The sequence below is a fragment of the Nyctereutes procyonoides genome, unplaced genomic scaffold (genome assembly GCF_905146905.1).
Source record: "Nyctereutes procyonoides isolate TBG_1078 unplaced genomic scaffold, NYPRO_anot_genome, whole genome shotgun sequence".
Taxonomy (NCBI): Eukaryota; Metazoa; Chordata; class Mammalia; order Carnivora; family Canidae; genus Nyctereutes; species Nyctereutes procyonoides.
The window spans coordinates 34167297-34188440 of NW_026575120.1; the positions used below are offsets into that span (position 1 = coordinate 34167297).

The 21144-nt window shown below is 48.5% G+C and overlaps 1 protein-coding gene across 1 annotated transcript in view; it reads left to right on the forward strand.

Moving 5' to 3' along the window:
* Window positions 1-21144, forward strand: part of TMEM178B (transmembrane protein 178B) — a 339999-nt gene that overhangs the window by 90964 nt on the left and 227891 nt on the right. Inside the window, exon 2 of the mRNA XM_055335530.1 lies at window positions 17921-18034. Within this exon, the coding sequence (XP_055191505.1) occupies window positions 17921-18034 (114 nt within the window). The remainder of the gene's footprint in view (window positions 1-17920; window positions 18035-21144) is intronic.

Genomic DNA, 21144 nt, shown 5'->3' on the forward strand with positions numbered 1-21144 from the left:
AGTGGAATTTCTGGGTCAAATCAAGCCTTTGTAACTTTTAAAGATATTGACGAATTGCCCTCTGGAGAGATTATACAAAATTTATACTCCAGCACCAACCCCAGAGTGTGTTGTGTCTATTTCCCCCACACCTCCCTTCATAGTGTGTGATCAAACTCAGACCTTTAGCCAGAATTGGGTTGTTGAAAATGCCATCTCAGTGCCAATTTAATTTATTGGTCTCTCTTTTTGAGTATTCTTGGTCATCTTTCTGTATGTTTAAGCTGCACCTGTAGGTATGTGAGTGGTCTGTTCATGTTTTCGTCATTTTAAAATTGGATTGTTGGTCTTTTTACTAGTGATTTGTAGGTACTTTTTATGTATGAGGGAAATCAGTCCTTTGTGATTTGAGTTGCAAATCTGTCTTGATTTTGCTTATGGTGGGTTTTGGTGTGCACAAATTTTTGGTGTTTTTTTATTTTATTTTATTTTATTTATTCATGATAGACCTAGAGAGAGGCAGAGACACAGGCAGAGGGAGAAGCAGGCTCCATGCAGGGAGCCCGACGTGGGACTTGATCCCGAGTCTCCAGGATCACGTCCTGGGCTGAAGGCGGCGCTAAACCACAGAGCCACCCAGGCTGCCCAATTTTTGTGTTTTTGCATAGTCAAACTTCTCAATTGTTTTCTCTCAGGGATTTTGTGTTACAGTTATAAAGGCTTTCTTTCTCTACGGCTACCAAAGTGTTTTCTCCTGGCTTCTTCTAGTACTTTTATGACCTTTGCAAACAAATATTTGATCTACTTGGGATTTAATCCTGGTTTAAGGTGTAAAAATATGCCTTCAATTTAATTTTTACCCAGTGTTTTGAATACTATTTATAAATAAGCCATCTTTTTCCTACTGACTTGAGATGCCACCATTACGGTGCTTTGGACTGAACTGAGTCACTCCAGAGTTCAGATGATGAAGCCCTAACCTCCCATGTGACTTTATTTGGAGATAGGGCCTTCAGGAGGTCATTGATGTGAAATGAGGCCATGAAAGTGGGGCCCTAATTGGATAGAACTGGTGTGTTCCTCTAAGACTCCAGTCCCTTCTCTCTTCCTGCACTCCCCCTCCGTGCCTTACAAAGGAGAGGCCATGTGAGGACAGAGCAAGGCAGTCAGGAGGAGAGGTCTTCTCAGAAACCAGCCCTGGCAGGGCGCCTGGGCAGCTCAGTCCGTTAAGCATCTGCCTTTGGCTCAGGTGGGGGTCCTGGGATTGAGTCCGGCTCAAGAGCAGGGAGCCTGCTTCTCTCTCTCTCTCTTATGAATAAATACATTTAAAAATCTTAAAGAAACCAGCCCTGGCACCTTGATCTTAGACTTAGTTTCCAGATTGTGAAAAAAATGTATGTTTGTTACATAAGCGGTCCTGTCCAGAGTGTCCTGTCATGGCAGCCTGTCCTAATACGTGTCATTTAAAAATGCCCATGGGTTACAGGCTGACCGTGGATTTATGAGTTCTGGTTCAGTCCTTCTGTCCCATCATATTGCTCACCAACTAGGCAATAGGGGTGACTGGGGTGGTGGTGGGGAGAGTCAGGGCCTCTAAAGCCTGGAGAGTCAGAGGGACATGCGGGGAAAATTCATGGAGAAAGAAGGTAGTAGGGAGAGCCTGAGATCAGCTGAGACTGTAGAAGCATTAGAGACACCTCTCAGGGTGTGTGTTTGGGAGAAAGGGGGTCGAGGTGGGGGCAGAGCCCTAGGTGACACTGCCTGGGAAGGGCAGGATGGGGGTGGCTGGCCCAGCAGAAGGATGCAGCAAGACCACCTTCTGGCCATCCTGGGAGCTAAAGAGGCTGGACTGGAAGGCCAGAGACAGAGAATGGGAACTCTTTGTGTGCTATTCTTCATTCCCAGGGGTTTATTTCACTGTCTTGGTGGTTTAGTGTCCTCATACCCGCTCTCAAACCCTAGGCTCCTCACAGTCTCCTATTCCCAAAACATCACTGTGATGTGCACTTGGAGCACCAGCTCTCTGGGATGGTGTCTTATTATTTATTTTCATTTAGAAAATCTTAAAATTTTTGGGATCCCTGGGTGGCGCAGCGGTTTGGCGCCTGCCTTTGGCCCACGGTGCGATCCTGGAGACCCAGGATCGAATCCCACATCGGGCTCCCGGTGCATGGAGCCTGCTTCTCCCTCTGCCTGTGTCTCTGCCTCTCTCTCTCTCTCTCTCTCTCTCTGACTATCATAAATAAATAAAAATTAAAAAAAAAAGATTAAAAAAAAAAAAGAAAATCTTAAAATTTTTAAAAAAGATTTTACTTAAATATTTGAGAGCGAGTGAGAGGGCAAGCGAGCCCGTACAAACAAGCCCAGGGAGAGGCAGAAATCGGCTCCCCATGGAGCAGGGAGTCCAACGCAGGGCTGTTTTCACTTAGAAAATTTTGTAGTCCATCTTCTTGAAGCAAGGAAAATGTAAGTGAATAGAAATTTCTCCAACAATAGCTGCGTGTGCCCTCTCTGAGCCATTCCATCCTCACCCTGACCCTGCCTCTCTGATGACAGCTTGGATTTGGATTTGCCCTGGGGTTCCTCTGCCTCCAGCCCCCCCTTTGGAGCGCTTCTACTCTCACCTCTGCCTCCTGGATCCTGGGTCCCCCCCTCCCTTCCAAAAGCCTCCTCGCCAGGCTGGTGCTGTACCGGTTCTGTTTCATGGCAGTGAATGGAGCAGTTCCCAGGGGCCTTGCAAAACCATGTAAGAGCTGGCTGTTTGTACCCAACGCTGTACCTCCGTGCTGGCTGCTGATGTCACTGAAGCCCTGAATGTGAAACCTGGGCGGCCCAGGAGCCACGTTCACCGCACTTAGAGCACTTAGGGCAGCGTCGGACAGCCTCTCAGGGAGCAGGGTGCTCCGTGAGGATGATGTGCTCTTCTTTGCTCACTCGGTTTGGATGCCTTGGGTCCCAGAGGGCATCCACTCTCCACCTCTTTGCTTCTGTGCTCTGAAAGCTGGAGAGCGGTTTGGCTCCACTGCAGTGGAGGCGCCAGCTCCACGCGTGGGGAGCGTGGCACTGCCACCTGTCCTTGCAGGAGCAGATGAATTGCAAGGACTAGGCTGTCTATACAGCCTGGAAGGGCTTCACATGTGTCCTCCTTGTCCATGCCTGTGGCTGTACTCGGACAACCATGACAGCTCCTGCCTGAGTCCTCCCCTCGGTACTCTGGCCCCAACCCAGTGACCCCCGTGGGACCCCAGCAGACTGGCTCTGGAGCATTGTGCTCCCGTGGAGTCGGCTGTGGACTTGTCACATGCTGGCTGGCCCCAGGCTCCCCCTGCAAGCCCCATGTTCTACATCCCTGCCAGGCCTGAAGAACACGCTCCTCCTGCTCTCCCCAGCCTTGCCCGATGTCCTCTGCCACCCGTGAGCTTCCCTCCTCTCCTCTGGTACCAGGCACTGCTCACTGCGTCCTGTGTTCCCCTGTGCTTTCCCTGGTCTTCCTCTCTCTGTCCGACTTGGCATCCGTCTCTGCAGGGCCAGCCCCTGTGTGCACCGGTGACGGGGTGAGTGGGGCTTGCAGGTGGTGAGTGAGCTGCTCGGAGGAGGAGAAGATGAGCTGGAGGTGAGCCAGGGCCCCCGGGAGGGTCTCCCGCTGGTAAAGCTTGGGTAATGTGCCTTTGAGTTTTGTTAAGGTAACAGGTGGTTTTCTTATTGAAATGTGATTATGTTCTTTCTCATGGGGTCCCCACAGACTGTATTTTATGGGAGGAAAAACTGGAAATACAAAGACTACAGATGCTGTAGGTGTAACTCTACGTTCTGTTTTTTATCCAGCATTATATTTTGAGGACTCTGTCTCCATTTATACAGTTCTAGGTGATTCATTTAAACCCTGGTAGACTGTCCATCGTGTGAATATAACCATGTTTTATTTTTCTGTCTAATCGATGGACCTTTAGGTTAATCAGTGCTATATGAACATCCTTGTGCACTTCTCTTCCTTGCACACATAGGCCGGAGTTTGTCCAGGGGGCATAATCTTGGCCATAGGGCATATGCATCTTCAGCTTACTTGATTTACACACCTGACAACTTTCTGAAAGCTTCTTTCCCTCTAGGCTCCTCCTGCCTTGATATTCGCTGACTCTGTTGGCTTCTTACTATTTTGATTGGGAGGTGGGATGTGGGGTAGCATTTCTAAAAGTAAAATTCCATCTCGGCTTCCACCCATGATCATCAGGTTAGGGCCAGGGGACACTTGTTCAGCTGAGAGCTATCCTCCTCACAGGACCCAGGTTTGTCCTCCCTGGCTACGTTCCTGGTTATGGGTGGTCAAACTCTACTTGGTGCTGTGCAGTCGGAGCGATGCCTCTGTGGTTGTGTCAGTGAGGGTCTCATAGACGAGTAGTGGGGGTAGATGGGTTTGAGAAGGTCCCTGCTGTAACCAGTGTTAGAGGTGACTGGCAGTGGGGGGTGGAGGGGGGGCAGTGGCCTTAGTCCTTGAGGCAGGAACAAGGTGGTAGGATATAACCAGGGTTGGAGCCTGTGAAGAAATGCCCTGAGCTGGGGTAGGGGTAGGGCACATGCCACAGCCTGGCTGAGAAAGTACACAAGGCAGGAAGAAGATGAGAGGCTGGCAGCTAGTCTCCTAGGGCATGCATTTCTTTTGCAAAAACATGCCAGATAGGTAGTTACTTCAGGGCTTAAAAAACTTACCTGGCGTCTGACACATATAATAAATCTGCATCTTATGTAGATATAGTATGGCCGAAGGCATTACGATAACAATTATGGAGAGCCTACATGGTACCAGGCGCTATGTGCTTTACCTATATTAATTCACTGAATTCTCACCTTGCCCCTAAGGGGTAGATATTTGCATCCTATTCCTTTAAAGTGGAGGCACAGAGGGCTTGGCCACTGTCCTACACCCACAGGGTCTCAAAGCCAGGACTTCACCCCAGGCAGGCTGGCTCCAGGGCCAGGCTCTCAACTGCAGTAGTGCTGTCGGATGCAGCACGGAAGAGCAAACACTCTTCTTTTCATACCTGGGTTTGAGTTTTGAGTGAGGCAGCGTTAACACTGAACATCTCTAATCTAGCCAAGCCATTTAATGTAAACAAGGAAATAGTCAATTTGGTAAATAGAGGTAATAAAGAAAAACATAATTCATTGGGGCTTTCTGCCTCTGTTCTGTGATCTTTGGTTTCCATTCAGTTTTTAGGTAAGGCACACAACAGGGTGAAGAGTAAAATCATTAATCATCTGGTTTTGGTTTCTTACCTACAACCCTGCTTCTTCCAATCTTGCCCCAAAACATAAGTTCTTTCACATGGATACCCAGGGACGGACGGACACACACACACACACACACACACACACACACACACACAATCTCTCCATCTCTGAATTAACTGGTAAAGAAAATCAGGATTATGTAACTCCCATTTCAAATGAAAACCAGAAAACTCTGTAATCTGGATTTTTTTCCCCCGGCTGAAATCAGACCTTTATTTAGCTGTTTAGAAACATCTGGGCAGCTGTTGAAGTTCTCTTTTCTTTATCTGGTTTGGCCTGTAGGAAATGGCCTTTGGCCTTCGGGAGAATGAGGGTGGCAGGCCCACCGTCGCCAGAAAAGCTACCGCAGAGTCTTTGTCCCACGTATCTGATCCTGGACCCCACATCTGAGCAGCAATGACAGAGAAAGGTAGAGCTGTCTTTGCTGTGGCATCTGTAATTTTGGTGACTCATGAACGATCATCTTTTCTCTGAAGGAGCAGGAATGAAGAATTTCCGACTAGTTTATCTTCTCGCTGTCCCTCCCCTTTAGGACAACTGCCTGATGCTGGATCCTTAATTTAAAGAAAATGGATGTTTCCCTCTGGCCTGAGAGCCGGGGATTCTTATCAAAAGTGACATTTAAAAAAGTGCCAGACTGGCCTCCTCCCTCTTTCCTGCCCATCCTTCATCACTCCTGCCTGTCTCCATCACTGTCTCCCCATCTCCAGATCTGTCTCCACTTCCCAGGTCCCCGGAGAGAAAGCATGAGCTCATTGTTTTCCGGTGAAAAACCAGACTTGGTCTCCTTCTCGCCTCGTTTGTCTGTCAGAGCCTGGAGATTGATGATCCTCCCACCAGCCGAACCCGAAACCGCCTGGAGGAGCTGCGGCCTCCTGCGCTGGGTGTCTGTGCCCTGGGGGTGGGGGGGCACGGCGAGGGCAGTGGCGGCTTGGGGCTCTGAACTTTCTAGAAGGTTATTAGGACTGTGATGGGAATAAGGGAGTAGGTTATTTACTACACCCTCAATGGTAATTTAAAGCCATACCTCACTTTCTTCTTTCCCAAGCAGCCCCTTTGAAGCTGGAAAACACGTGAACAAATAGGGGAAAAGCACCAGCCAGACCTTTACAGGGAAGATGGGTGGTGTGGGGCAAGCACAACGACCCCTCGTTCTTTCTTTCCTTTCGTGAGGGAGTTACTATGTAATGACATTTAAAAGTGTCTCCTTTAAAACCTGCTAAAAGGGGCACCTGGGTGGCTCCGTCAGTTAAGCGTCTGCCTTCGGCTCAGGTCATGATCCTCGGGTCCTGAGATCAAGCCCCACGTTGGGCTCTCTGCTCAATGGGGAGCCTGCTTCTCCCTCTCCTGCTTGTGCTCTCATTCTCTCTGTCTCTCTCTCTGTCAAGTAAAAGAAAAACCTTAAACCTGCTAAAAGATGTAGAGATGGGGGAAATGGCATTCAGAATCCAGGAATGTGGAAATTAGGATAAAAAATGTTGTAGATCCTGCAAAAGGTAAGGTGCCCTTTAGCACAGAAGGTTATGAGGTTTTAGATGCTGTTTAGATGTTAGTCAAGAGAATAGTCACTTGATAAATTAATGGACAGGGGCTGGGGAACAAATGGAGCTGGAAACAGGAGTGGGAGCTGTGCTCAGGGGGGAGGCTGGGGATCACGGACCTCGGTTGTGATAGGAGAGGTGCACGGTGGTCCCCCAGCAGGGAGGCCTCCCTTCCTGTTCTCAGTTGGAGTGTGAGCACCAGATGATGTTAAGGGACAGGGAGGAGCACAGGGAGGTGGTTTCTCCAGGAAGGTCGTCCTGTTTGCCAAAGGGGACCGGACCCTCAGATGTGGTACCCAGAGTGCTGTGAGCCTGGAGGTAGGAGCGTAGTGTCCCGATTTTTTTCAATAAAGGAGAAGACCGTCTGGATTCTGTGAACACAGACAAGCAGCTGAGCTAGAGGGAGATCTGGAAAACTGTCCAAAGGGCTTATTAAACAGATGGCGGGTGAGTGATCAGCAAGGAAACTCTGATGTCGAGGGCCCAAACAGCCCACGCCAAGCTGGCCTCGTCCCCTTTCTGGACACGCTCCTTGGACAGGTTGATGGGATGAATGATATCCAGGTGGACGAGGGGGGGGTGGCCCTGGAGGTGGGCGGATCAGGGGTGTGAATTCCTAGCAGGCCCAACAGTCCTACCCAAATAGCTTTCTCTTAATGGTCTGATTTCTGGTCACAAAGGAACTTGTGTGCGTGTGTGCGTGTGTGTGTGTGTGTGTGTGCGTGCAGAGTTCTTTCTTTAACACTGCCCTGTTGAGGGCTGTTAGCAGTGGCTTGGATGGGGATGGCTTGGTCATGAAACATCATGTGGGACAGATAGCTTAATTCATGGAATGACAAGATCACAATCCAAGAATTTCTTCAGGGGCTTGAACAAATGTGAGATCTCGCAGGAGGTAACCAAAATACAGAAAGACCAAACAATGAGAAAAGACAGTTGCCCAAGCATATGCTGGCTTAACCGTCTCACTGGAGGAAGTGCTAGCGTGTTGTCCCTTGTGTGACCAGCCCTGTGATGTGGTCGCCCGTGCAGCTCCCAGGGAACCAGGCCACTGTGGTTATTGCTGTGGCTCCCAGACCAGGGACTGTGTGGTCCCATGGGTTTGCACAGGCCTCACTGTGGGAGGGTGGAACTGGGAGGGGCTTTGACACGTCCCCTGAACCTCGAGGGTGACCAGTGTTGTGCTGGGTTTTGTGACCGTGTGGGTGTGGAAGCCGGAGGTGCTCAGGTGGAAGGAAAGGTGACTTGGGGTGGGGAGGGGCAGAGGGACAGTCTCAACATACTTCTGGGCCGTGGTGTGGGAGCAGGAGGTGTGTCCCAAGGACATAACTGATAGTGGTGCGCGTGTCTCCTGAATGCTCACTGCAGCGGGCGTTCGGTTGGCTCACTTCCCCTCATCAGTCTTAGGAGGGGAGTCCTATTATCTGCCTTTGGCCTTTGAGGATGTGAGGCTCTGAGGGCTTGGGTACCTTGCCCCAGCTCCTGCTGGTAAGGGGCTCGTCCTGGGAGTGGGGACGAGGATAAAGGAGCACACGTGGACACCTCTTAAGTTCCCCTCCCCTGTGGCTGGGGGCTCTCCACCCTCCAGCTCTTTAGGGCAACTTTGGAAGCCAACAGTCTGTCTTACTCCGATAAGAGCGGCAAGGCGTGTAGCTGCTGGAAATCCCTGTAAATGGAAAAGTTTGCTTCATTTGTTTCTGATACAAAACCTCAGAGGGTCTCTTTCTGAAGAACTTGGCTTTCCATAACGTGTCCTTGCGTGTACGGTGTAAGGTGGGCTGGCACCTTCCCTGTGCCACGCAACAGCTCTGTGTTCCTGGGCAGCATACCTTTCTAAGCCTCTCTGTCCTCATCGGCAAAATGATAACCGGACTTAATTTTCAGGATTAAATGAGATAATGCACGATGAAGTGCTTGGTGCCTTACCCAATTCGCGGAGAGCATGCATTAACCGTAAGCCGTTGTTACAACGAATAGCAATAGTTCGCCCCGGCGTTTTGGCCACGGGGAGTACAGAGATGAAAAACACCAGCACCTCTTTCTCAAAGCTCTTACCACAGGTAGAAATACGGGACTTCTATCCACCCCGGCGTGTGACAGTATAGGCAGCCGAAGGTGTTCGGGCACAGGGTGAGGGGTGCTGGCGGTGAGGAGCAGGATTGTTGAGAGTGAGATGCCCCGTGTGTGAGTCAGCAGAGCCCCCTGAAGGCTGCTCCTAAACCGTGCTGGGCACACAGACGTTAAAAGGCCATGCCAGTGCCACCGGCATAAAAACAAAGCACACAAAGTGGAATGCATTTGAAAGCATTAAAAATAAAAACCTAACACTTTCCCTCTGTATGAAGAAAACCCCTTCTGGCTGGGCCTGCAGCAGCTATCAGCCTGGTAAATCCTTGGGCTCAGAACATCTGGGAGGAGCAGAAGGTGCTAAGAGGAGCCTGGGGAGGGGGTGGGGCGGGGCGGGTGGGGTTTCTTGAAATAGGCTTTTGTGAAGAGCTGCCCCTCAGGTAGGGAGAGCTCTTGCCAGCATTGCCTTTCCCAGTCCTGTCGCCCTTCTGCCCCACTTGCAGACAGGGTTGGGAGGGTGGGGATCCCAGCTGGCCTGCCCCCCTTGCACCCCTGGAGCATTGTTGGCTTGCTTCCCTGCTCTTTCATCAGGGACATGGTGTGGCTTCTAATCTTAAACCTCGCTCTTGGGGCTGCCCAAGTATTCAACAGTGATAATACTAAAAAATCTGAGGATGGCTTTCCCGACTGGCTACAGGGAAGGCTCCCTTCCTTCTCTCCCTGTTAGGATGTCATTTTAGCTTTTTTTTTTTAATGGCCTTTCAAGAAGAGATGAGGTTTAAGACTTAAAGCATTAACTACATTTCATGTTTGTTTGTTTTTAAATGTTGGCTTTTCAATTCTTTTCCCCATGTGTTTCTATTTTCTACATAATCTTTCCATGTACTAAGCACAGAGCACAGGCCTCGGGCTAAAAGGGAGGACTAGAGGTGGTCAGCCCCCCAGGAAGGGGGTGGTGAGCCTGGGGTGGCAGGCTGAGACCGAGGTGGGCCAATCGGCCAACCCCGGTGTTCTGGGCGCTGGTGGTGTTCTCACTGAGGAAAAGGAGTGAGCTTCCTCCCTTCTTCCTTCCTTCACAGGCAAATGTATGGAGTTCCCTCCACATATAGGGCACAGGGCTGTGATATAGTCCTCGTTCCCAGTGGACTCTTGGAAGGCAGGGAGCCACCACACCTGTGCTGAGAGCCCCTGGCTTTCCTCCTTGCCAGCCGAGGGGTCCGGGGCAGGACCTTGGTTGGTCTATACTGTCTCCTCCCCCAGTCAGAGGGGGCCATCACTAGGATGTGCCCCTCCTCGGGTTGCTGTGGGATGGTCTGGGAGACAACAGGACCTTTGGCACGTGCCAAGGGCATGGAACAGACTTTGAAAGAAGGAGCTCTGGGATCCCTGGGTGGCTCAGCGGTTTAGCGCCTGCCTTTGGCCCAGGGCACCATCCTGGAGACCCGGGATCGAGTCCCACGTTGGGCTCCTGGCATGGAGCCTGCTTCTCCCTCTGCCTGTGTCTCTGCCTCTCTCTCTCTCATGAATAAATAAATAAAATCTTAAAAAAAAAAAAAGCTGTGCACAGAGGGAAGTGCACGGGCCCTCCGCAGTGGTCCTGGAGTCCACCGTGCCTTAGGATGCTGGAGTCTCGAGAGGAAGAGAAGGTGAAGGTGGAGAGCACAGAAGCTGAGAAGGAAAGAGAGGAGCCTGCCTGCAGCATCAGGTGCCCTGCAGGGTAACCCCACAATGTACTTTGGGCTGGTGCCTTTTACTTGGTACCATCCATGCTGTTTTTGGGTGTATAAACCACCATCCCTCCGCTGCTCTAGGGCATCCTCCTCTGGCCTCCCTGGCCCAGTCCAGCCTAGACGGGAACCTTGGGGCAGTGCTGAGCTGCCTGCTGCCCTGAACCTCACGGGTGGTCCTAGGGGTCATCTTCTGAGTAATTGTGCAGAGCATGCCTTGTACTGCTCCCCCCGGGGCTCAGGTACCTGCTCCCTGGCTCTCACGCCCTTGGTGGAGGGTTGCTCTGTCTACCCCCACCCCCCCACCTTCTTCTCCTGTAGGCTGCTGCCTGGTGTGGACTGAGTAGCCTTAGGAAGTGTGTTGAGGCAGGGGGACATGCAGGCTGCTGTCAGCTTTCCCGAGAGTGCCCGTCGCAGCTGCCATGGGAACCCAAGGTGCCCTCAATGGGCCCAGAGGTCTTGCTCTGGTTCCGTCCACAAAGATCCAAGTTTATTTCAGGGAATGGTGCAAACTCAGCTCCCAGATACACATTTGACCCCAGTGGTGCTTTGCTGGGAGCTCCCAGACATGGTTTCAGAGGGGAGGCCAGCAAATACCCTGAGCCAACCACTTCATTGACCTTACAGATCATTTGATCAAGAAACAGACCCTGATCTCCATTCTTCATTCATCCAGATGTATATGGAAGGCTTGCTGTGCACCAAATGCTCACCTGGCCCCGGGGGAGAAATGTGTAAATAAGAGAGGTGGTTTCTGATTGTGATGAACTCACAACTCAGTGGTGGTAGGAACTGCTCTTGAATAAAAAAGGATTTTTGGGTCAAAGGAGTCTGGGAAAGTCTGCCTGCCATAACCAGTCCTTTCTGGGGTGGCTGGTGAGGGGAGTCACAATGTTTATCTAAAAACTCTTCAAGTCTGGCAATAAGTAAATCATTTAAATATTTAACCCAATGTTTCCTAAGTACACTTGACTATCACATACCCAGCCTGACTCCTGATACTTTTTTAATTGAAAATAAAAGTTTTATTGAAATACAACTGACATCTAATATTGGGTTAGTCCAAGATGTACAAAGTGTTGATTTGGTACATGTGTATACTGAGAAACGATTGCCACAGTTAAGCCAGGTGAACATTCATCACCTCATGTAGTTGCCAGTTTTTTTCTTCTGATGAGAACCTTTAAGATCTTCAAATATACATTATTAACTCTAATGACTATGCTGTACATTATGTCTTCCGAACTGTTTTTATAGCTGGGATATTACCTTTGGACTATGTTCACTCAATTCCCCTACCACGGACTCCCTCTGCCTCTGGCAACCACCAGTCTGTTCTGTTTCTGTGTGTTCAGGGTTTCTAGAATCCACACATAAGGGAGATTGTACAATATTTGTCTTTCTCTGGCTTCACTTAGTGTAATGCTTTGAAGGTCCATTGATGTTGTTGCAGATGACAGGATTTCCTTTTTTTTTTTTTTAATGGCTGAATGATATTCTGTTATACACACACACGCGCGCACGCACACACACACACACACTCTCTCACCCTCCCACATTTTCTTTATCTGTTCATCCACTGATGGGCACTTAGGTTGTTTCCATGTCTTGGCTGTTGTGCATAGTGCTCCTGTGAGCCTGGGTGTGCAGATGTCTCTTCAAGATAGTGATTTGATTTCAGGGGTGCCTGGGTGGCTTACTTGGTTAAGCATCTGCTTTCAGCTTAGAGCATGATCCCGGGGTCCTGGGATTGAGCCCCGTGTGGGGCTCCCTGCTCAGCGGGGAGTCTGCTTCTCATGCCCCCTGCTTGTACTCTCTTGTTCTCTTTCTCTCTCAAATAAAAAAATAGTAAAAAAAGATAGTGATTTCAGGGGTGCCTGACTGGCTTAGTTGATGAAAGACCCCAAGATCTCTGGGTTTTGAGTTTAAACCCCATGTTGGGCGTAGAGATTACTTAACATAAAATTTTTAAAAAATGATTCATGCAAAAGGTAATGATTCCATTTCTTCCAAATGCATACCTATAAATGGGATTGCTGGATCATATGGTAGTACTATTTTTAATTTCCGGGGGGAACCACCCTACTGTTTTCCATAGTGGTTGCACCAATCACTCTATTTTCAACATGAGGGTTGGGGGAGTTCCTGTGTCCTCATTTTTTTTTCCCCCTCAGGGCCCACCCTGTAAAGCTGTGGGTTTGCCTTTGCACATGCCCATCCCCTCCCTTGATGGATCCTTCATGCCCTTCCCAGCTGCTCTTTTCTCCAGGAGCCCCGGGAAGGAAGGGGACTTCAGAATCTTAATCACACTTAGGTATTAGGGACTCCGTGCTACCCATTTGAACTTATTTAAAGGGCAGCCCCTTTTAAAGCTTTAATAGGGCAGTGTTTGATCCAAAGGAACAACTCTGTAATGGAAGAATTGGAAGTGCTATGGCACCTGTTCAGGGAAGAGAATTTTCGATGGAGTGGGAGCGGGTCCCAGGGCTGCCTCTCAAATCACTTTGCCTAAGAAGACTCCTCCTTAATATATATAAGCCTTCCATAAGTGTTTCAGAAACCAGGTCTCGCCAATAGCAGATGCACAGGAGAGGAAAACTGCTTACTGGTGGTGTTGTATGACTAGAATCCAGAATTCAGGGTTTGTGTGCCGTCTCTGCCTCTCCCTTCCCTCGTCTGTTTCTTCTCTGTCCACTGTACAGCAGAGCTCTTGCTTTGCCAGCCTCCTAGGGTTATCAAGTACAGAAATTTCTCTCTCGTTATATGTATAAATCTATGTATTTATGCATAAAATGTATGTGTCCTGATGCAGACCGTGGTTGCTAATGTTATTTCCAACTTGCTTTGGTCTTTCCCCCTTGGAGTAAGTAGTCTTAAAGGCGGCAGTTGAGAGTAATAACTAATACTTAGCACTAACTGTGTGTAAAGACCACACTGAGGACTTCATGTGAGTTATCACACTTAGGCCTTGGGTTCTAAAGGATTTGAGATGGGGAAAAAGGATGGCAGTGGTCTCCCACTCTTCCTTGTCCCTGGATCTTTGCAGGGGTGGGTGGAGGGGAGGAGGAGCTAGCTGGCATTGGAATAGGGGAGAACAGGAGTGATGCCTTTAGAAGGAGAGAGGGCCAGGGAGATAGAAGAAGAGCAAGGGGAAGGGGGAGAGGGACAAAAGGGAAGTGAACTGGATGCCTGTGTTTGCTCCTTGGATCACCCCGCCTTGCACCTGCTCTCTACGTCTGAGCTCCTCTACCTCTTCCAGCATCTCATGGGTTCAGCTTCTAGGGGACGGAGGAGCGACAGGTTGCGTGTTTATTCCTGGTCACCGCATCACAGGCTGGTTGTGACCTGTGCCCCAGGTCAGGTCACCCCTCTCCGTGCGGCCATTCTTGGTTCTGGCCTCTGTGCCTCCGTCTCTCCAGGCTTGGGGTTAAACCATCTTCTTCTGCCACCAGCCCTAGGTCCCTGCCCCACCCATTGCTGACCTCTACACCTTGGGCTCGGCTTTGTAAATTTTCTGTTTTTGAAACCCTTCTTAGCTACCCGTGTGAGCTGGAGCCTGACGTGGGTCACCAGCTAGGAAGGCAAAGCACGGATGAAGGCTTAGTGTCCTCCCTTCTGAGGGTGCCCCCACCCTATCCAGGCTGAGGTCTCTGGGCCACGAACACAGGAGTCCCTCTTTCCGGGGAAGGCCATGGGCTTCTCTACTGCCTCTCAGGTGGCCCCTCTGGATCGTTGCAGGAAAACCTTTTCGTTTCGGGAAGCCCACGTTCTGGGCACATGAATTTGGTGCCCAGATGGTGCCTGTATTTACAAAAGCCCAGCACACTGACAGGACCTGCAGACACATGGATAAATATTTTGCCTTTCTTCTGAGGCAATATTTGAGTCTTTCAAATTTAATTGCTGTCAAAGACAGGATGCTTGCCTCCCCAAGGCAAAGCAAATAGCGAGGCCTCCAGCGGGGCTGCGCCGGCAGCTTCAGCCAGGCTCTCTGGCCGATCACCTGCGGTGCCAAGTGTCAGGTGGCTGGGTGGGCTGGGGCTGAGGGAGCTGACCGCAGCCTGCCTGGAACCCGTGGCCACTTGCTGAGTTTGTTTTGAGCCTGAAAGAACCTGATCTCAGCCAAGACATCAGATCCTTTTCTCAGACATCAGTGATGGGCATCAGTCTGGCCATTTCTAGTGAGGTCTTGCCAGGTGTCTCTGAAGCTGAGTCCAGCACAACTTGCTCGACTACACGTGTTCAAGTAGCTGCTGGTGGTATTCTTGATACAATTCTCTACCTTTTATATTTTCCTCTCCTTTTTCTTCTTAAAACCCAGAAACATGGACCTGGTTGCCCCTTGGATTACATTTATAAAGTACAGTGAGAGGCTGTTCTGTGCCTATATATATATTTTTCCCCCCTTCCTCACTGTGATCAAATAAGCCTCTCCCTACATTGTCTTATAGGAAAAACGTATTTGTTGGAGGCTGAGTTCCGCAGCCATCACCTTTTATTCCTTTTATTCTGATTTGTCTCAATTATTTTAGTCCCTTGCACAGAACAGAAGCAGTTGGATGCCTTGTCCACCGTGGTTTTACAGAGGACGCCTCCTATCATTCATCCCTTTCCTGAAAGCACATCCCTTTACTGGTGCTCACCCTGTGCTGGGAGCCAGGGAGACCGAGATGAATGGATAAGACCAGTCCCTGCCCTTGAGAAACTCATAATCTAGTGGGGGAGTGAGGCGTGTAAACAGATAAATCACAGCCCATTGGTGTGCTTGCCGCAGTAGGGCAGGAGCACAGGGAGAGGGAGGAGGGACCTCGCTGAACCAGTATTTTCCTCTGTTGCAGGGCACAGTCCACGCTGCAGGGAAGGCTCTGCCGAGGAGCTGCCGTTTTGGCCACTTCTTAGAGTTAGGTGTGCATCAGGTGAAGAAAAATAGGGAGGAGCCTAGGTGCAGAGTCCTGATGGATATGGCCTATTCCGGGAAGGGTAGGGGAGGGCCACCTGGCTGGGACTTCCCACCTGAAGATTGTGACATTTATCCTGTGTGTAAAGGAGACCACAGTTTCCTTTCTGGAATACAGTCCATGCAGCAGTATATGGAGGGTGTCCTGGCCGAGGGAGGCTCTGGTCAGACGCTTCTGTGTTCTCCTGGCACTGCTGTTTCTTTGGGCAAGTCACCCAATCTTTTTGAACCTCCATTTTCTCATTTGTGAAATATGATCACAGTGTGCTCATGGTCCTAGGAACACCTGCTTAATTGGGTCGTATGAAGGATTAAGTAAGACCATATCCATGACAGGGTTCTCTGTCCTTGGGATAAGTATAGGACATGCAGGGTTACAAGTGGATTGGGAATGTTGGTTCCTTCCTTGGGAGGCTGACAGGGCCCAGGCCTCCGCATCTGTTTATCCCGGGGAGCTTTGCACACATCTCTTCCTTGTGTGCTATGACACGAGTGAAGTTGGAAACTGTTGGTTTATGAAGCACTTGTCAAGTATTTCCTACACGTTAGTCCTCCTTATATATTTTGTTTGTTGAGATGGGTCATTGTATGCACACAACTACTTAAGAGGGTGAGGACACAGAGGATGGGCTGGCCTCCAGGGACATTTCTGAGGTAGAACTGACAGGATTTGGTGACCAATTGGATTTCAGGGAGGAGGGGCCTCCCCTAGGGGGCGGGAGGCATTGGAGATGCCCAGGGATTATGTTCTAGACCACTTGGGAGGAAGTGAGGCTATTCATGGAGAATGTTAGAGCACGTGGGTTTAGGGTATGAACATGAGCTGAGATGGTCTGATGGATGGAGGACTTTTCTAAGAAGCATAGAAAGTTAGGGAAAAAGGAAGACCTGGTAGGGATGTGGTCAGGGGGCAATGCTGGGGACATTTGGGAGATTTCAGGACATTTATAGGCTAAGGGGACAGAGGCACAGGAGATTTAAAATTAAGGTGCATCTAACGCTTTCTTCAAACTTTGCCTCTTTGGGCAGTGTCTGTCCCATTGGAGGAGTGTCTGCCAATAACTGGCAGTAGGGCAGTTATCCAGATATGATTTACAAGAAGGCATCAGTTTCACGAGAGGTACTGTCTAAATTACTGCACTCTACCCATTGCCAGGTTCCCTGCTGACAGTGAGCCAGGGGTCAAACAATTCAATCAGGTGCCACCACTTATAAATTGAAAATCAGTGGGGTGCAAAATGGATTACCATCCAAATCCATTCAGGTGCAAAACCAAATTTTAAAGCCCCTAACCTTTAAAAATCACTTCTTTCTTGATCCTTTACCATCCCCTGGTACTGAGTTTTAATTCTCCCCAGATATGCAAGCATCAGCAGACATGCGTGTAGGAGACCAAAAGTAACAAGGAAGAACTCCTAATTGGTCCTTCCTTTTGGAATTTGGAAACATGGTGGATTTCTGAATTAATACATTGGTAATTTGTTAGACTCTCGGGGGCAGTGGTTCTCAAACTTAGGAGTACAACATAATCACCTGGAGCGCTTATTAAAAATTCAGATTACAGGCTCTGTCTCTGAGTTTCTGATGCAGCAGATCTGGGATTAGGCCTAGGAAATGACATTTCTAGCAAGTTCCCAGAGGATGCTGATGGTTCCTGGACCACACTTTGAGAAACTCTGCTCTAAGATAGAGGAGTACTTTAATAAGTTAGTAATTCATGCTTTGCCAGTCACATTACCAGTAAAGGCTCTATTGGATCAGGTGCTGAGTATGTTAAGGGGCTTGAGTGTCACCCGTGTCCCCCCCTTCCCCTCCACCCCGTGCGCCAAGAAGCCTGAGAAGGGGCTGGTTCAAGGAGATAGATGTTGATTTGGGTGCTTTGTGCTCAGGTGATGTTAGGGCCTAGGATGGGGAAAAGAGAAGACGCCTCTTTGGTTCACCCATTCCACAAGGCACAAATGACCTCATGGAGGCCAGAGCCTGTTCTGTATTGGTCCATGGGTACAAACTGTTCATGTCTTCTCATCACTTGAAAGTTGATTTTCTTAAGGTTAAACAAGCACAGGCACTACTTTCTTAGCAAGCTGCTATCAGCCTAAACTTTGGCTCATCTCCTCTTTGAATGATGCCAGAGAGGTATTTTTCTATTTAAATTGATGGTGTTTGACTTTAGTTCTACTCTCCTGAGAGGAGACATTACCTTTTGAAAAGTCGAAGTTATTGCCTTGTATAAACCATAGGTGTCACCAGGCCCAATAGGAAACAAGTCTTTTTCCTTAGGACAGAAAAATGGATCCCAGAAACTGCCCAGACATGGTTCCTGCCTCATTAACGTTTGGTTTCTTGTCTCTCTTTGCCAGGAGAAATTGAGCGATGCACGTACATCAAATACCACTACTCCTCAGCCACCATCCCCAGGAACCTCACTTTCAACATCACGAAGACCATCCGTCAGGATGAGTGGCATGCCCTTCGTAAGTACATTTGAGTTTTTTTCTTGGGCGGTGACTTTTGGAGGTCACAGAGGTTTGGGCGCCCATCAGCAGCTTGGTCTGGATGGATGGATGTGCCTTGTAGGCCTATGGACAGTTTCAGAGCACGATAGCAGTCCCTTGGTGTCAGTGCCTATGGGTCAGATTGTCTCCGCTGGCCTTGATCGCATTAGATTTAAAGAGCTTGCTTCTAAAATTAAAAACAGGGGTGCCTAGCCAGCTCAGTTTGTAGAGCATGGGACTCTTGATCTTGGGGTAATGAGTTCAAGCCCCACATTGGGATGGAAAGCCTACCTTAAAAACACAAAGGCAACAGATAAATGTAATATTAAAAAAAAAAATCAAATTAAAAAAAAAGGCAAAAACAAGTAAGTGACAATGACTGATAATCTTGCTTTGTTACCTGGGCAGACATTTCAGATTTCACCTACCTAATGAAACCATCCCCTGGGATCTGACTTCAGCGTGTGTCTCCAGTTGCTTGGAGTATTATCGTGGCAACCTGTAAATCCCTCGTGTCATCCTTTGTATGGGATGAGGCCAGCTGGGATTGTAGGCTACATAGCATTGGGAGTTTGCATCTGGGTGGGTGGCCAAGAGGTAGGAGCTCCTCCTCCACTTACATGTTTCTGTTTCCCTGAGAATGAGAAACTTTGGGACCTGGTTCACGTGTGATTGCTTCACAGAGGTCAGAATGTCTGCCTCCAAAGGTTAGGGAGTTTCCTGGTCAGGGACCCTCAAAAACTTCCATGATAAGAGGATGACTTCATGAGCAAGCAGAGTTAGTTGGCCATTTTTATTTTTCTGTCCCATGGGGATGTCCTGCTCATCCGTGTCAGGGAAGCTGTCCTTCGATGCTGACTCAGTTCTTCACAGGGACACGTGCCGTTCCGATTTGTCTCTGTTCCATTTATCAGTTCTTTCCTGTTGTTGCTCCCCCACAACAGTGTCTGTTACGGGGCTAAAATTCAGTTTTGCATTGATAGGCGGCGGCGGCGGCGGTGGTGTCTTTTATTGTTTGTTAAATCTTTTGTCAATTTTGAAGAAAGTTGAAAACCTCTTTCTTCCCTTTATTGTTGCCTACTTAGGTTTTGCTTGCATATGGGATCCATAGGGTATCTTCCCATTGTTTTTTTGGCCTTAGTCAAACAGGAGGTAAGGGAGGCGAGTAAAATTAAAACAGAGCAATGATTCATTGGCTGGGGGAAAGGAGGGGAAGACTGTGACCAGGTGTCTGGATGATTGTTACTGCCACTAGCCTGAAATGAGAAGGCAGGTGTCAGTGAGTGAGGAAGGCATTAACCGAATTGTTGCCTTCGGGCTTTGACATCACTAGAGACGCTCACCAGAACATGGGGACAGAGCTAATGTTCCAAGTGCATTCCCATGTACTAGATGTTGAGCTGGGCTTATACATACTAATTTAACTTATTTATTTTTTAAAAGATTTTATTTATTTATTCATGAGAGACACAGGGAGAAGCAAAGATATAGGCAGAGGGAGAAGCAAGCCCCCTGTGGGGAGCCTGATGCGGGACTGGATTCCAGGACCCTAGGATCACGCCCTGAGCCAAAGGCTGACGCTCCACCACTGAGCCACCCAGGGCCTTACTTATTTGACTTTAATGTGAGACTTGCCTTAGGGATAGTAGTAATCAGGATTATTAATTTTTTTTCGGAGGTAGACATTTAAGGAACCAAATGCATAAATACCTGAAAATGACTACTTCTTTCCCACATTACATTGATCTACTGAAGCCCACAGTGGATGTTCAGGATTGGTGATAAGCCTTGCCGAGTAACCACTTAAGTATAACGTAAATTATGGGGGTCGTAACAGAATCTAAGAAGGAAGAAGTGATTGGCATAGCTTCAGTTCATATTTACTCAATTCAACCAAAGGTACTGTGCTTTTCTATGTACCAGGCACATAGTGGATGCTGAGGCCACAGGGAACTCTTTCAAAGAGCTCACACCTGGAGGTGGAGGTGGGTGGGGGAGGGGAAGGACACCCTCACAAAGCAAATAATTACAAGGCAACGTGATAATTACAATATAGTATAATTGTTCCAAGCAATTAAGATAGTTTGTGAAAGTTTTTCAGCAAGGAGAATTAGCGTAAATGGCACAGATGCATTTCAAGGGAAACCAGTAATTTCAATAGAATGCTATTGGCTGCCCAGAGTAGATGCCTGGAATGCAAATAGATTACCTATTGCAGCATCCCTGTTATATGGTGTTGGCAAAGACGAAGAGAGGAGGCCAACGCTAAGATTTGTGGAATCTTCTTTGACTCCAGCACCTCTGGGGTCCTTGTTCTGAAACGGTGGTGCCGTTGGGTTCTGCAGATTGTGGTGTGCAGCTTATGCTTGTGAATTGGGGTGCTGACGGATCTCTATTTTTAACTGATGAAAGCTATCTGGGTGACTGATGGGCAAAGGTTTTTGGCATCCCATGGTGGGTGAAGTGGAGGATACTCTTTGGTGAGGGATTTATCTGCCTGTTTCACAAAGTGGCCTAATGGGCTATTATTAAGCAGGCCGAGAACATTTGCCATTCCTGTCATTGATGATAGCTATTTTTAGCCAGAGGGCAGGTGAGCATCTGTCACATCTGAAGTTGGTGCTAAGTGTAATTGGCAATGCTGCCATAATAGGGAAGGATAGTAAATGTCGATTTTAATTTGCAAAGGTCAGATATTGATATTAGCTGGGAAGTGGGCTCATGAGCCCACTTTTAAAATAAAGTAGAAACTACAAAGACTAACAAACCCCTATGATCAAGCTTTGGAAATTAAAAAAAAATCAGATTCTGATTTGAGAATTCTATACTCTTTAATACTGTAAATGAAAAAAAATAAAAAAATACTGCAAATGAGATCAAATCCATTTGATACCAGGTTGATTATCATTTTGAAATTTGACTATAATATCTTACATTCTATAATTTTTTTTTAAAGATTTTATTTATTTATTCATGAGAGAGAGAGAGAGAGGCAGAGGGGGAGAAGCAGGCTCCTTGCAGGGAGCCCAACGCGGGACTCAATCCCGGGTCTCCAGGATCACACCCCGGGCTGAAGGCAGCTCTAAACC